Source organism: Pteropus vampyrus, unplaced genomic scaffold (assembly GCF_000151845.1).
Source record: "Pteropus vampyrus isolate Shadow unplaced genomic scaffold, Pvam_2.0 Scaffold276, whole genome shotgun sequence".
Lineage (NCBI taxonomy): Eukaryota > Metazoa > Chordata > Mammalia > Chiroptera > Pteropodidae > Pteropus > Pteropus vampyrus.
The window spans coordinates 1,258,538-1,271,452 of NW_011889057.1; the positions used below are offsets into that span (position 1 = coordinate 1,258,538).

The window sequence follows — 12,915 nt, forward strand, 5'->3', positions numbered from 1 at the left end:
TTTCCAGTTCTTCTTGATTCAGTCTAGGAAGATTTTATTTTTCTAAGTACTGGTCCATTTCTTCTAGGTAATTAAATTTGGTGTTATATACTTTTACATGGTATTCTTGTGTGATCCTTCTTATATCCGTGATGTCAGTTGTAATTTCCCCTCTTTCATCCCTGATTTTGCTTATTTGTGTTCTTTCTCTTTTTTCTTTAGTGAGTCTAGCCAGGGGTTTGTCAATTTTATTACCCTTCTCAAAGAATCAGCCCTTTGTTCCATTTACATTTTCTATTGTTTTTATGTTTTCAATTTCATTTATTTCTGCTCTCATTTTGATGATTTCTTTCCTTCTTCTGACTTTAGGACTCATTTGTTCTTCCTTTTCTAGTTTTTTAAGATGAAGCATTAGGTTGTTTATGTGAGCTCATTCTTGTTTTTGGAGGTAGGGCTGGAACGCTACGAACTCTCCTCTTATGACTGGTTTTGCCATGTCGCAAAAATTTTGATATGTTGTACTATCATTACCATTCGTTTCTACGTATTTCTTGATCTCTTTTTATTTCTTCTCTGATCCAGTTATTCTTCAGTAGTATGTTGTTTAATCTCCATGTATTTGTGGTTCTTTCTGCTTTCTTTTTACACTTGATTTCTAGTTTCAAGTAGTTATTATCAGAGAATATGGATGGTATGATTTCAACCCTCTTATATTTGTTGAGGTTATCTCTGTGTCCCAGTATGTGGTCAATCCTTGAGAATGTTCCATGTGCACTAGAGAAAAATGTATAATCAGCTGTTTGGGAATGGAAGGCTCTATAAATGTCAATTATGTCCAGTTGGTCTAATATGTAATTTAAGGATGTTATTTCCTTATTGATGATGATCTATTCATATCTGACAGTGAGGTATTTAGGGCCCTACTATGATAGTGTTTTGGTCTGTTTCTCCCTTTAGTTCTGTTAGTAATTGCTTTACATATTTCGGGGCTCCCTGATTGGGAGCATAGATATTAATAAGTGTTATGTCTTCTTGGTGCATGATTCCCTTTATCATTATGAAGTGTCCCTCAGTATCTTTCTTTAACTTTTCTATTTCGAAGTCTATTTCATCTGATATTAGTACCACTACTCCAGCTTGTCTCTGAATGCCATTTGCTTGGAATATAATTTTCCTCCCTTTCACGTTGAGTTCTACATTTGTCTTTGGAACTGAGATGTATCTCCTGGAGGCAGCATATGGTTGGGTTTTGTTTTTTGATCCATTCTGTAACTCTGTGCCTTTTTATTGGTGAGTTCAGACAATTTACATTTAGGGTGATTATTAAAATATGAGGTCTTTTTATAGCCATTTTATCTTTTGCTTTTTGGTAGCTTGGTATTTCCATCACCTCCCTGTCTTTGTGTTTCTGTTTTCTTTACTTTGGTTTGCTTCTGTGGGTTTTCTCTCTGGTTCTTCTTGTTTATGTTATATACTTCAGTTCTGAATCTTTGGCAAATGATTACCATTACATACATGTAAAGGTTATATATGTACATATATATATATACAGTCGCCCATTTTCTTCTGTGCATGCCTTATCTCCATTCCTCTTTGCAAATTTGGATCTTAGAATCCTCCTCTTTTCAGTTATTATTGTCTAAATTTGACTCTATGTATGCTGAACGTTCATTACTATCTTGCCATAGGAAATCTCTTCTTATTTTTAAACTTATAATGCCCTGTTCTTAGTAAGGGTTGCACTCCTCTGCTTCTATCAGCCTGATAATCACCTTTCTCCTAATTATGTATTTTTTCTCTCATTTTGTTTTAGGTGAGCTGATCCCTTTCAGTATTTCCTGTAGTACAAGCCTCATAGTGGAGAATTCCTTCAATATTTGTATTCTGGCGAGGTTTTTATTTCTCTTTCATATCTAAAGGAGAGCTTAGCTGGATACATTATTCTAGGCTGGTAGTTCCTTTCACTTAATAGTTTGAACATTTGATTCCACTCCTTTCTCGCTTGTAAGTTTAGTGCTGAGAGGTCCTACAATAATCTAATGGGTTTTCCTTTATAAGTTACTGCATTCTTCTCCCTAGCAGCCCTGAGAATTCTATTTTTGTCATTATTTTTGATAATTTTAATACAATGTGTCTTGGTGATGGCCTTTTCGAGTTGCAATGATTGGGTGTTCTGTTGACATCTTGAATTCCAAGCTCCAGCTCATTCCTTAGATTTGGGAAATTCATGTCAATTATTTGTCTGAAAATGCTTTCTAATCCCTGCTCCTGTTCTTCCCCTTCGAAAATGACCATTATTCTTATGTTTCCTGATAGTGTCAGCTAGTTCTTGTATTTCTTTTTCAGTATTTTTCATTCTCCGGTTTCTCTCTTCTTCCTTCTGATTTATTTCTAGATTTCTGTCTTCGATATTACTGATCCTTTCTTCCACTTGGTCGACTCCATTTCCCAAACTTGCTATTTCATTTTTCAACTCTTGCAGTGTGGTATTTATCTCCAGAAGATCTATTCAGTTCTTTTTGAAAGTTTCAATCTTCTTGCTAAAGAACTCATTCTGCTCATCTAGGTGTTTTCTCAATTCCTGAAATTGCTGATATGACTCATTTCAGAACACACTGAGTTTTTTCAAAAGTAGCATCCTGAATTCTCTGTCATTTAAGTTGCATATTTCTATGTTTGTAAGTTTGTTTTCTGGAGATTTTTCTCTTTCCTTCTGAGATGCCCTGTCATCTTGGTTGTTCATGGTGTTTAATAAACTATTTCTCCACCCAAGCATTAATGGAAGTGTGTTCTGCTCTTTTTCCAGAAAGAAGATTTATTATATAAAGGTCTCTCTTTAGCTTGTTGCAAAGAAGGCACTTTTCTTTTAGTTTCCAGTAGGTGGTGTCTAAGCCTCTTGGATCCCTGCTTTATATAAAGCCTTAATAAGGCTTTTTTCTTTTTTTGTAGATATTTATTCATACTCGCTACCCTCAGTCCCTGTCAGTGTCAGCAACAGTCTCAGCAGCGTTTGCTCAGATTCCCTTGGAGTTCCGCAGTGTTCCGTCTTGTAGGGTATGGGGGAGGGGCCCTCTGGGTTGGGTGTTGAGGGCTGTGGCTCAGCCTCAGTTTTGCAACTGCAGCAGCCAGTAAAAAGCAACTGTTATTTCTTTGCTTTTCTGCTTTCTGCTATGATGGCAGGGCCCTGTCGCCAGCCGCATGGAACTCACAGCACTCTCAGGTAGGGCTGTCAGAGAAGTCTTTGCACCATCTCCTCTTCCCCTCCTACAGGGATCTCCCACAGCTACGAGAGGCAGCTTCTTTATTTCTCTCAGTCCACCATACGACACTCGGGGTTCTGACCTGTGGTGTCTCTTATGTGCAGATCCCACACTCAGACGTGCTGGTATGCAGTTTGGGTGTTTTGTTGAGTTTAAATGTTCAGCTTATTGTTGTTTCAAGAAGAGAGACCTGGGGATGTCTCTCACTCCGCTATGTTTCTACAAACTCCAAGTTTAAATATTTTAAATACCTCATATAAGTGAAATCATGCAGTATTTGTCTTTCTGTGACTGACTTATTAAATTTAGCACAACATCCCCCAGGTTACTCATGTTGTGCAAATGGCAGGATTTCTTTCTTTTTTATGACTGAATAATAGTCCATTGTATGTATATACCACACTTCATTACCCATTCATCTGTTGATGGACACTTGGGTTGTTTCCATGCTACTTTTATAGATTTTTTAAAAAATAGATAAAGTAAATGAAAACAGTTACATAAGAGGGTGAGTAGAAACAGGGTGTGAGAATAGAGATAGAAATAAGAAACCGATGGGTATATCTTTTTAAATACCTTTTGAATTACATAAATGCTTTACATATTCAAAAGTAAAATTAAGGCAAAAAGAATGAAAAAATTCTCAAGGGATTAGCAGGCTGAACTGACCCAACTGTTCCAGGACCAGTGAATTACGCAATTATCTGCAGGCTCACGGGCTTCATTGGCTTTCTGAGGTGCAGTCTGAGACTGTGAATGGAAAATATGTTTTCCTTTTCCTTGGAGAACGAAAACTGAGATTTAAAATTGGGTTAAACTGATCGCATTCACCTTCACAAAGACTAATAGCCAGTACATTAAAATTAGATGTTCAATTCTGTGACCTTCAAAATGTGTAGAGAGGAGAAAAAAATGGCATAGATGATAGAGGCTCTCTGTTTATGCCTCTGGTGACCAAATCAAAGTTGTGACAGAAACAAGGAGCAACAAGGAAAAATCGCCTGGGATCTCGAACAAGCCATATAACTATGGAGAAATTCAAGAAAGTACCTTGCAACAGCAAAAGGTAGGACAGGGCGAGGATGCAGGGCTGCCTGGTCCCAAGGGGCTGAGTGAGACAGAGGCTGCGGCAGACGCCTCTTAAAAGGGCCATGTCCACGAGTGGATTTTCGTGGTGACGGACCTGCTCACTCTGAGCGCCAGTGCCCCTTCGGCTGTGCACGGCGGGCACCAGGAACTTACAGGAGACATTGTCGGAGAGAGGGCTTAGTCGAGATTGACTTGGTACAGAAGTGCCGGAGGTACCCATTGTTCCCTGTTGAGCCTTTCCCCTTACCAGTGCGCCTGACACAGCGCCATCGTAGTTGTGATGTCATCAAACTAGATAACAGAGGTCGCTCCACCCAGAGGATTCCCTGAAACCCCGCCTACCCCAACTCAGGCCCTACCCAAGCCATATCCAAGTATATCCTCAGCAAGTCAGGTGCTCCTTGCTGAGCAGTGCCTAGACTCACACTGGAAGCAACTGGCCTCGGTTTCTGGTGTGGCCTTTTGAGGCAACTATAAGCACAGCATCTGTGGATTGCTTGCTGAATCTTAACAGGTGGCCTTGGAAGGGTAGAGGCTTGGGCTAAGTTTGGCTTGCAGCTAAACCCCTCTCAGGACTGTGCCACTGGACACCTAATTCACAAATCCACACTAATGAGACCGGGAGACTTAGGAGCTTTGCTTAGTACATAGAAACACACATGGAAAGGCAGTCAAAATGGGAAGACGAAGAAGCAGAAACAGAATAGAGATCCAGATATAATGGAGTCAAGTAATCTAACAGAGGCAGAGTTCAAAACATTGGTTATAAAGATGTTCAATGAACTTTTGGGAAGTGTAGAGAACTCCAACAAAGAGATAAAAATTGAAATGGAAATTATAAAAGGGAACCAGTCTAAAATTGAGAACACGTTATCTGAGATGAGAAGTATATTAAATGGAATAAACAAAGGAATAAACAAAGTGAATAAAGAAGAGGATCAAATGCCCTATCTAGAGAACAGGAAAGCCAATCAGGACACGCAATCAGAATGGCAAGAGATAAGATGTCAAGACTATAAAAATAATTTAAGAAGGATATGGGACACTATTAAGGCTCTAAATATTCATCTGATCGGCGTAACTGAAGAAAATCAAGTAGTCGAACAGCTGTTTGAAGAAATAATGATGGGAAACTTCCCTAACCTGGTAAAGGAAATAGACATAAAACCCCAGGAAGCTCAGAGGATTCCAAAAATCAGGGATCCAAAAAGGCCCACACGAAGACACATCCTAATTAAAATGCCAAAGGTTAAATACAAAAAAAAGAATATTAAAAGCAGCAAGAGAAAAACAGATAGTTACTCATAAGGGAACAGCCATAAGACTGGCAGCTGATTTCTCAAAAGAAACTATGCAAGACAGAAGGGCTTGGCAAAAAATATTCACATGATGAAGAACTAGGATCTACAACCAAGAATAATTTATCCAGCAAAGCTATCATTTAGAGTTGAAAGACAGATAAAGAGCTTCCCAGACAAAAATAAGCTAAAGGAACTTATCACCACCAAGCCACAGTATTACAGGAAATGTTGGAGGGACTTCTTTAAGAAGAAAAAACATATATCAAAAACAGGAATAAAGAATGGTAACAACTACATTCCTATCAATAAGTACCTTAAATGGAAAAGAATTAAGTGCTCTGACCAAAAGATAGAGTGGCTGAAAGGATAAGAAAACAAGATCCCTACATATGAAAAGAAAGAAGATGGAAAAAGATATTGCTTTGATGGAACTAGAAGGTATTTAAGTCAGACAGAGAAAGATAAATGCTATATGATTTCACTAATATGTGGAATTTAAAGAATAAAAAGAACAAACTAATCAAAAACAGACTCACAAATATAGTGGGCAATTTGCTTTACATCCCTCCCAGGTTTGGTACAGTTAGTGTTTTAGATTTTGGCCATTCTAATAGGTGTGAAGTAGTATCTAATTTTTTCTTTTGTTTTTTAAAATGAAGACTTTAAATTTTTAGAAAAGTTTAAGGTTCGCAGCAAAATTGAGAGGAAGGTACAGAAATTTCCCATATACCCCTACACATGTATAGCTTCCCCCAATATAAACATCCCCCACCAGACTGGTATACTTGCTACAATGGATGAACTTAAATTGACACATTATTATCATCCAAAATCCATCATTTTATCTTGGGGTTCACTCTGGGTGTTGTATATTCTATAGGTTTGAACAGCTACATAATGACATGCATCCATAATTATGGTATCATATAGAGTATTTTCACTGCACTAAAAATCTTCTGTGCTCTGCCTATTTATCCCTTCCTATATCTCCCAATCCTTGGCAACCACGGTTCTTTTTCCTGTCTCCACAGTTTTACCTTTTCCAGAATGTCATATAGTAAGAATCATACAATAGGCAGTTTTTTTCAGATTGAACTCTATCACTTAGTGCATTTAAGGTGTCTCCATGTCTTTTTACAGCTTGATAGTTTTGTTTTGTTTTTAGCACTGAATCACGTTCCATTGTCTGGATATATTACAGTTTATTTATCCATTCACTTACCAAAGGCCATCTTGGTTGTTTCTAAATTTTGACAATTGTAAATAAAGCTGCTATAAACATCTCTGTGCAGAATTTTGTCTGGACATAAATTTTCAACTCCTTTGGGTAAATGCCAAGCAGCATAACTGTTGAATCATATAGTAAGACTATGTTCAGTTTTGTAAGAAATGCTAAATTGTCTTCTAAAGTAGCTGTACTATTTTGAATTCCCATCAGCAATATATACAAGTTCTTGTTGTTCCATATATTTGTCAGCATTTAATGTTGTCAGTGTTCTGGATTTGGCCCATTCTGGTAGGTGTATAATGGAATCTAACTGTTCTTTTAATGTGCACTCCCTGATAACATATGCTATAGAGCACCTTTTCATATGTGTATTTGCCAACTGTATATCTTCTTTGGTGAGGTGTCTGTTAAGATCTTGGTCCATTAATCAGGTAGTTTGTTTTCTTATAGTTGAACAGTTAGAGTTCTTTGCATATTTTGGATATCCTTTATCAGATATGTCTTTTGAAAATATTGAACCCAACCTGTCTTTTCTTCTCATTCTTTGACAGTATCTTTCACAGAGAAGAAGTTTAATTTTTAAAGTTAGTGAAGTCCAAGTTAACAATTATGTCTTTCATGGATCATGCCTTTGGTGTTGTATCTAAAAAGGCATCATCATACCCAAGGTCATCTAGATTTCTTCTACGTTATCTTCTAGGAGTTTTATAGTTTTCTGTTTTACACTTAGGTCTATGATCCACTTGAGTTAATTGGTATGAATGGAGTAAGGTTTATATCCAGGTTCACATTTTTGAATGTGGATGTTGAATTTTTCCAGTACTCTTTGCTGAAAAGACTGTCTTTTGTCCATTGTATTCTCTTTGCTCCTTTGTCAAAAATCAGTTGACTATATTTATGTGGTTCTATTTCTAGTCCCTCTATTCCATTCCATTAATCTACTTTTCTATTCTTTCACCAATACCACACTGTCTTACTGTGTCTGTACTGTCAGTCATGAAGTTTTATAGTGTCAGTCTTCTGATTCTGTTCTTCTCCTCAATATTGAATTGGCACTTCAGGGTCTTTTGCTTCTCCATATAAACTTTAGATTCAGTATCTAAAGTTTGCCAATATCCAAAAACAACTTGCTGGGATTTTGATTGGGATGGCATTGAATATATAGATTAAGTTAGGGAGAACTGACATCTTAATAGTATTGAGTCTTCTTCTTCATGAACATAGAGTATCTTTCCATTTATTTAGGTCTTCTTAGATTTCTACCATTAGAGGTGCATAGTTTTCCTCCTAAAGATCTTGTACATATATGTGAGATTTATACTTGAGTATTTTATTTGGGGGGAGTACTAATATAAATGTAATTGTTCTTTTTTTTTTCATTTTTCATCTATTTATTACAAAGAAAACACCAGATTACTTACATCGCCATTGTTCCAGAAATGTCCTTCATGTCCCTTCTAGTCATTTATTCCTTTCAAAGGAAACCACAGTCTTTTGGGGGGAAGTCATTTCCTTGCTTTTATTTATAGCTTTATCACTGAAAGAAACATCGCTAAGTCCTAGAGTTTGGTTTTGCCTGCTTTTCAAACTTTATGTATATGACATCACACCATATGTATTCTTTTGTCTGGATTCTGATGCTTAGTTTTATGTTTGTGAGACTCATTCCTGTTGTCACATGGAGCTGGTAAGTTGTTCATTTTCATTGTCATAAAGTCGCCCCATTTGGTTAAAAATTATTAGCTGTGATCTATTCTCATCACATTACAATATCTGAAGGGATTGTATATTTTTCTATTTCTTTATAAAGAAAGGAAAGAAACAAAAATTTGAGTATCTGCTTTAGACACAAACAATTCTGAATGTTTGTGGAAGAAGAAAGTGAGTGTGTTACATGCATGTGCTTCTTAACTGTGTTTTTTATTTTAAATTCCACTTGGTCGTTGCTGGTATATAGAAAGCAATTGACTTCTGTATGTTAAGCACATATCACACGACTTTCCCATAATCTCTTATTGGTTTCAGGAGTTTTTTTGGTCAATTCTTTCAGATTTTCTACACAGACAATTATGTCATCTGTGAACAAAGAATATTATTTCTTCCTTCCCATTCTATATATCTTTTTATACTAGTTTACTAGGACTGCCAAAACAAAATACCACAGACTGGATGGCTTAAAAATAAATTTATTTTCTCATGGTTTTGGAGCCGGGAAGTCCAAGATGAAGGTTCCAGCAGATTTGGTTTCTTCTGAGGCCTTTCTCCATGGCTTGCAGACAGCCACCCCCTGACTCCCTTTTCACATGGACATCCCATGGTGAACAGGCACCCCTGGTGTCTCTTTGTGTTTCATAATCTCCTCTTCTTATGAAGACACCAGTCAGATTTTACTAGAGTCCACCAAGGGCTTTATTTTAATTACCTCTTTGAAGGCCCTATCTCCAAATACAGTCACAAGCTGCAGTTCTGGGGGTTAGGGATTCAACATATGAGTTTTGAAAGATATAATCCAGTCCACAACACTTTTATTTCCTTTTCTTGTCTATTGAGTTAGCTAATACTTCCAACTGGCTATTAAAAGGTGTAGTGAGGGGGGACATCCTCGCCTTATTCCTAACCTTAACTAGAAAGCTTCTAGTTTCTCACAATTAAATATGATCTTAGCTATAGGGTTTTTGTTGTTGTCGTAGATATTCTTTGTCAAGTTAAAGGAATTTTCCTGTATTCCTAGTTTGCTGAGAGCTCCTTTACTTTTTATCTGTTTGTACCATTACCACACACATCATTCAAGTTCAAAAATGATCAGACACACCACCTTTGGTATACTTTCCTCATACTAATCAAATATGTTCTGTGTGTTTTACCTGTAATTTCTCAAATCAGACTTTTTTCATTTAAATTGACATACTTTAAGTGCACATCAATAATATAAATGGATACAGCAGTTCCCTAACTCCAATCTTAACCCCTTTTAAATATGTCTTCCATGTAGCCCTAAGGACACTTCCTGATTACCAACCACCTGCTCTCAGAAACCCTACCTTGCAATCTCTATGTTTATCTTTGGCATACAAATTTATGAATTTTAGTTGTCCAAGGATGTGACTCACACTAAATTGTAAGCTCCCTAAAAGAATGAGGTTATTTATACCTGAGCCTACCATAAGAAGAGAACATATTACACAGGTAGTCAATAAAATTAATCAAATAAATATTCAGACGTATAGATGAGTAAATCTGGATCACAATCTATTTTGATGACCGCCTTGCTTCTATACAATTATTAAATATTCCTTACAACAATTAAAACAGGAAAAAAATAATGAAGAGGGAAAGATTGTTGAAAAATGTTTGCATGTCTCTATATCCCACTTTAGTTCTTTATATATGATGAATCAGCAATTAACAGTGCTTTAGATTACTCCACAATATCTGATGCACTGAATATGTAATTTTCCAATTTAATGTATATAGTGAAGACTACTTATTATTTGTTTCTAATTATTGCTTCTTCCTCTTGATATAACACATAAAATACTTGTTTCAAAGTGAAAATTCAATAACTATTTAACATGATAGAGAAATAAAATTTGGAAAATATGTTATTTAAAAAAATAAGTTGGGCATTATTGTCAATTATCAATGATTGTGTGTAAGTGCAGGAGCAATTCCAAAGACAAGCACCAGACAAAATATGGGTTAAACACTATAATAAAGTATAAACAGAATGTTCAGCAGTATGCCATAAAAATAAATAGAAATCAATTCTGTGAAATAAAATGTTATTTGAAATCAGTGGGTGGGTTCACCTTGAAGAATGTTTCTCTAATGTCCACAACATCACTAGTACCCAGGACATTCAGAATTAACAATGTTTCGGGGGGTGGGGGAGCAGGAGAATAATAATGAGAAGAAATAAAGGGTATAATACCTTGAAAAAGCTCCTTATAGTATTTTTGTGATGTTCAGGAGAATAACTTTCATTAACAGCCACAAGGAGTATGAAATAAATAGCTACAATACCTTTGGTGGAAGAGAAATAATAATCAAAGAATAGTACTTTTCTTCTCTAAAATTTTTTTTAGAGCCTCTTTGACATCTTTGTTTCTCAGAGAATAAATCAAAGGATTCAACATGGGAGTGACTAGGGTGTAACATAAGGAGGCCACTTTACTCAGCTCAGGAAATCTGTCGGGAGTGAGATACATAAAAAAGACAGCACCATACAATACACTCACGACTCCTAGGTGAGAGCTGCAAGTGGAGAAGGCTTTCTTTCGTCCTTCACTGGAGTGTATCTTTAGAACAGTGGACACAATATACATGTAAGAAACAATAATAACTATGATGGTAGGCAAAATGATGATGCTGGATAAGAAAAAAGAAATCATTTTATAGATAAGGAGGTCAGAACAAGATAGTCTCTGAAGTGGGCGAGTATCACAGTAAAAGTGGTCAATGGCCCGAGAAGAACAAAAGGATAAAGTAAATGTCATGCTGGTTTGAAGAACTGAGCTGATGCAGCCACAAAAATAGGAACCAGCCACCAGCTGAGTGCAGAGACGTGTTGACATCTGGACAGAGTAGAGGAGTGGGTTGCAGATGGCAATGAAGCGGTCATAAGCCATGGCTGCCAGGAGAAATCCCTCGGTCACAATGAAGAGAGTAAAGAGAAAGAACTGGGTCACACAGCCTGCAAAGGAGATGGACTTGCTCTCAGACCAGAAGGTGATCATGGCCTTGGGGGCAATAACAGACGAGTAGAAGAGGTCAATGAAGGAGAGGTTGCCTAGGAAGAAATACATTGGTGTGTTCAAGTGGGGATCGGTCATAATAATGGCCATCATCCCAACATTCCCTAGAAGGACCATGGCATATACAAGTAGAAAAAGCAGGAAGAGGAGAATGTGGAGCTCTGGGCGGACCTGGAAGCCTACAAGAATGAAGTCAGTCACTTCTGAGAGATTGCTTGTTCCCCTGTCACCCATGGCAGAAACCTGCTGAGAGGCACAAGGCAAAATAAACAAATGAACCCTTGGCTTTGATCCTAGTTACAAACAATCTCTTAAAGTATTAGGATTCCGAAGCTATTTTATAATCATTATTCATTTTAACCTTATAAAATTACTGTGACAACTTTAAGCCAATACCAGCTGATGATGAATCAAAAAGTTAATTCCTAAAAGCAGTAGAATTAGATCTTTTCTTCTGAGTCTAATGTAATGTCATTCCACCCAAATTCCTTTCACATTTGCAACTATTGCTTCTGTAGACACTTATGACTCATGGTTTATATATAAATTCTGTCACAAAGCACTGACTGGAAGAAAGCATAAATAATTTAATAAATGATAGTTGGGAAGCAACTTTAATGTCTGTGTTTGGCAATATTAGGGGTTTCAGTAGTCTAGAAAAATTTAACTTTGAGGGTTTAATTTAGAGAACTAGCAGATATAAAGTAAGCTACTGAATTTAAAAACTACTTTTTTGTGAGTAATCGAAACTTTGGATTCTGATGTAACATATATTCACTAAGATAAAAGTTGTACCTAATCAAACACAAAAATTATTAGCACTCACATGCTAGAATTTCTCTCCCAGATGGGCTTCCAAAGCCTTTTCATAAAGATAATTTCCCTGAATTTCCTCAACTCATGTCTCATAGTATTTTAATAGGCCTACAGGTAGTGTAGATAAAAAGAATAACTTTAGAAATGAACACTGAACAAAAAGTGCATATGAAAGAATTGTTGACCACATCCTTATTTACCCTGGATATAACTTTCAAAGCCATAATTAATTCATTTACTAGACAGCTCAACTAAGAATTTGAACTCCTTATATTAACAATATGGATACTCCCTCTCTCCCCTTCATGTCTTTATATGCATGATTCTGACTAGACAATAATAATAGCAAATATTTATGTGGTGCCTTTTATATTCCAGATACTATTCTAAATGCTTTATAGTAGTCTTTTAATCCATACAATAATGAGGCGAGTATTATTATCTTCCCCAGTTTACGCATGAGAAAACTGGGGTACATGGAAATGAAG

At 36.5% G+C, this 12,915-nt stretch overlaps 1 protein-coding gene across 1 annotated transcript; it reads right to left on the reverse strand.

Moving 5' to 3' along the window:
* Nucleotides 1-10,888: 10,888 nt before the first annotated feature.
* LOC105302617 (olfactory receptor 9K2) lies at nt 10,889-11,984 on the reverse strand. The gene has a single exon (XM_011375741.2). The coding sequence runs from the start codon at nt 11,843-11,845 to the stop codon at nt 10,904-10,906; it is 942 nt and encodes a 313-aa protein (XP_011374043.1). The 5' UTR covers nt 11,846-11,984; the 3' UTR covers nt 10,889-10,903.
* Nucleotides 11,985-12,915: the final 931 nt, after the last annotated feature.

Bases quoted from the DNA above. Each gene is read 5' to 3' on its own strand.
- LOC105302617 (XM_011375741.2), bottom strand. From the start codon at position 11,845: ATGGGTGACAGGGGAACAAGCAATCTCTCAGAAGTGACTGACTTCATT.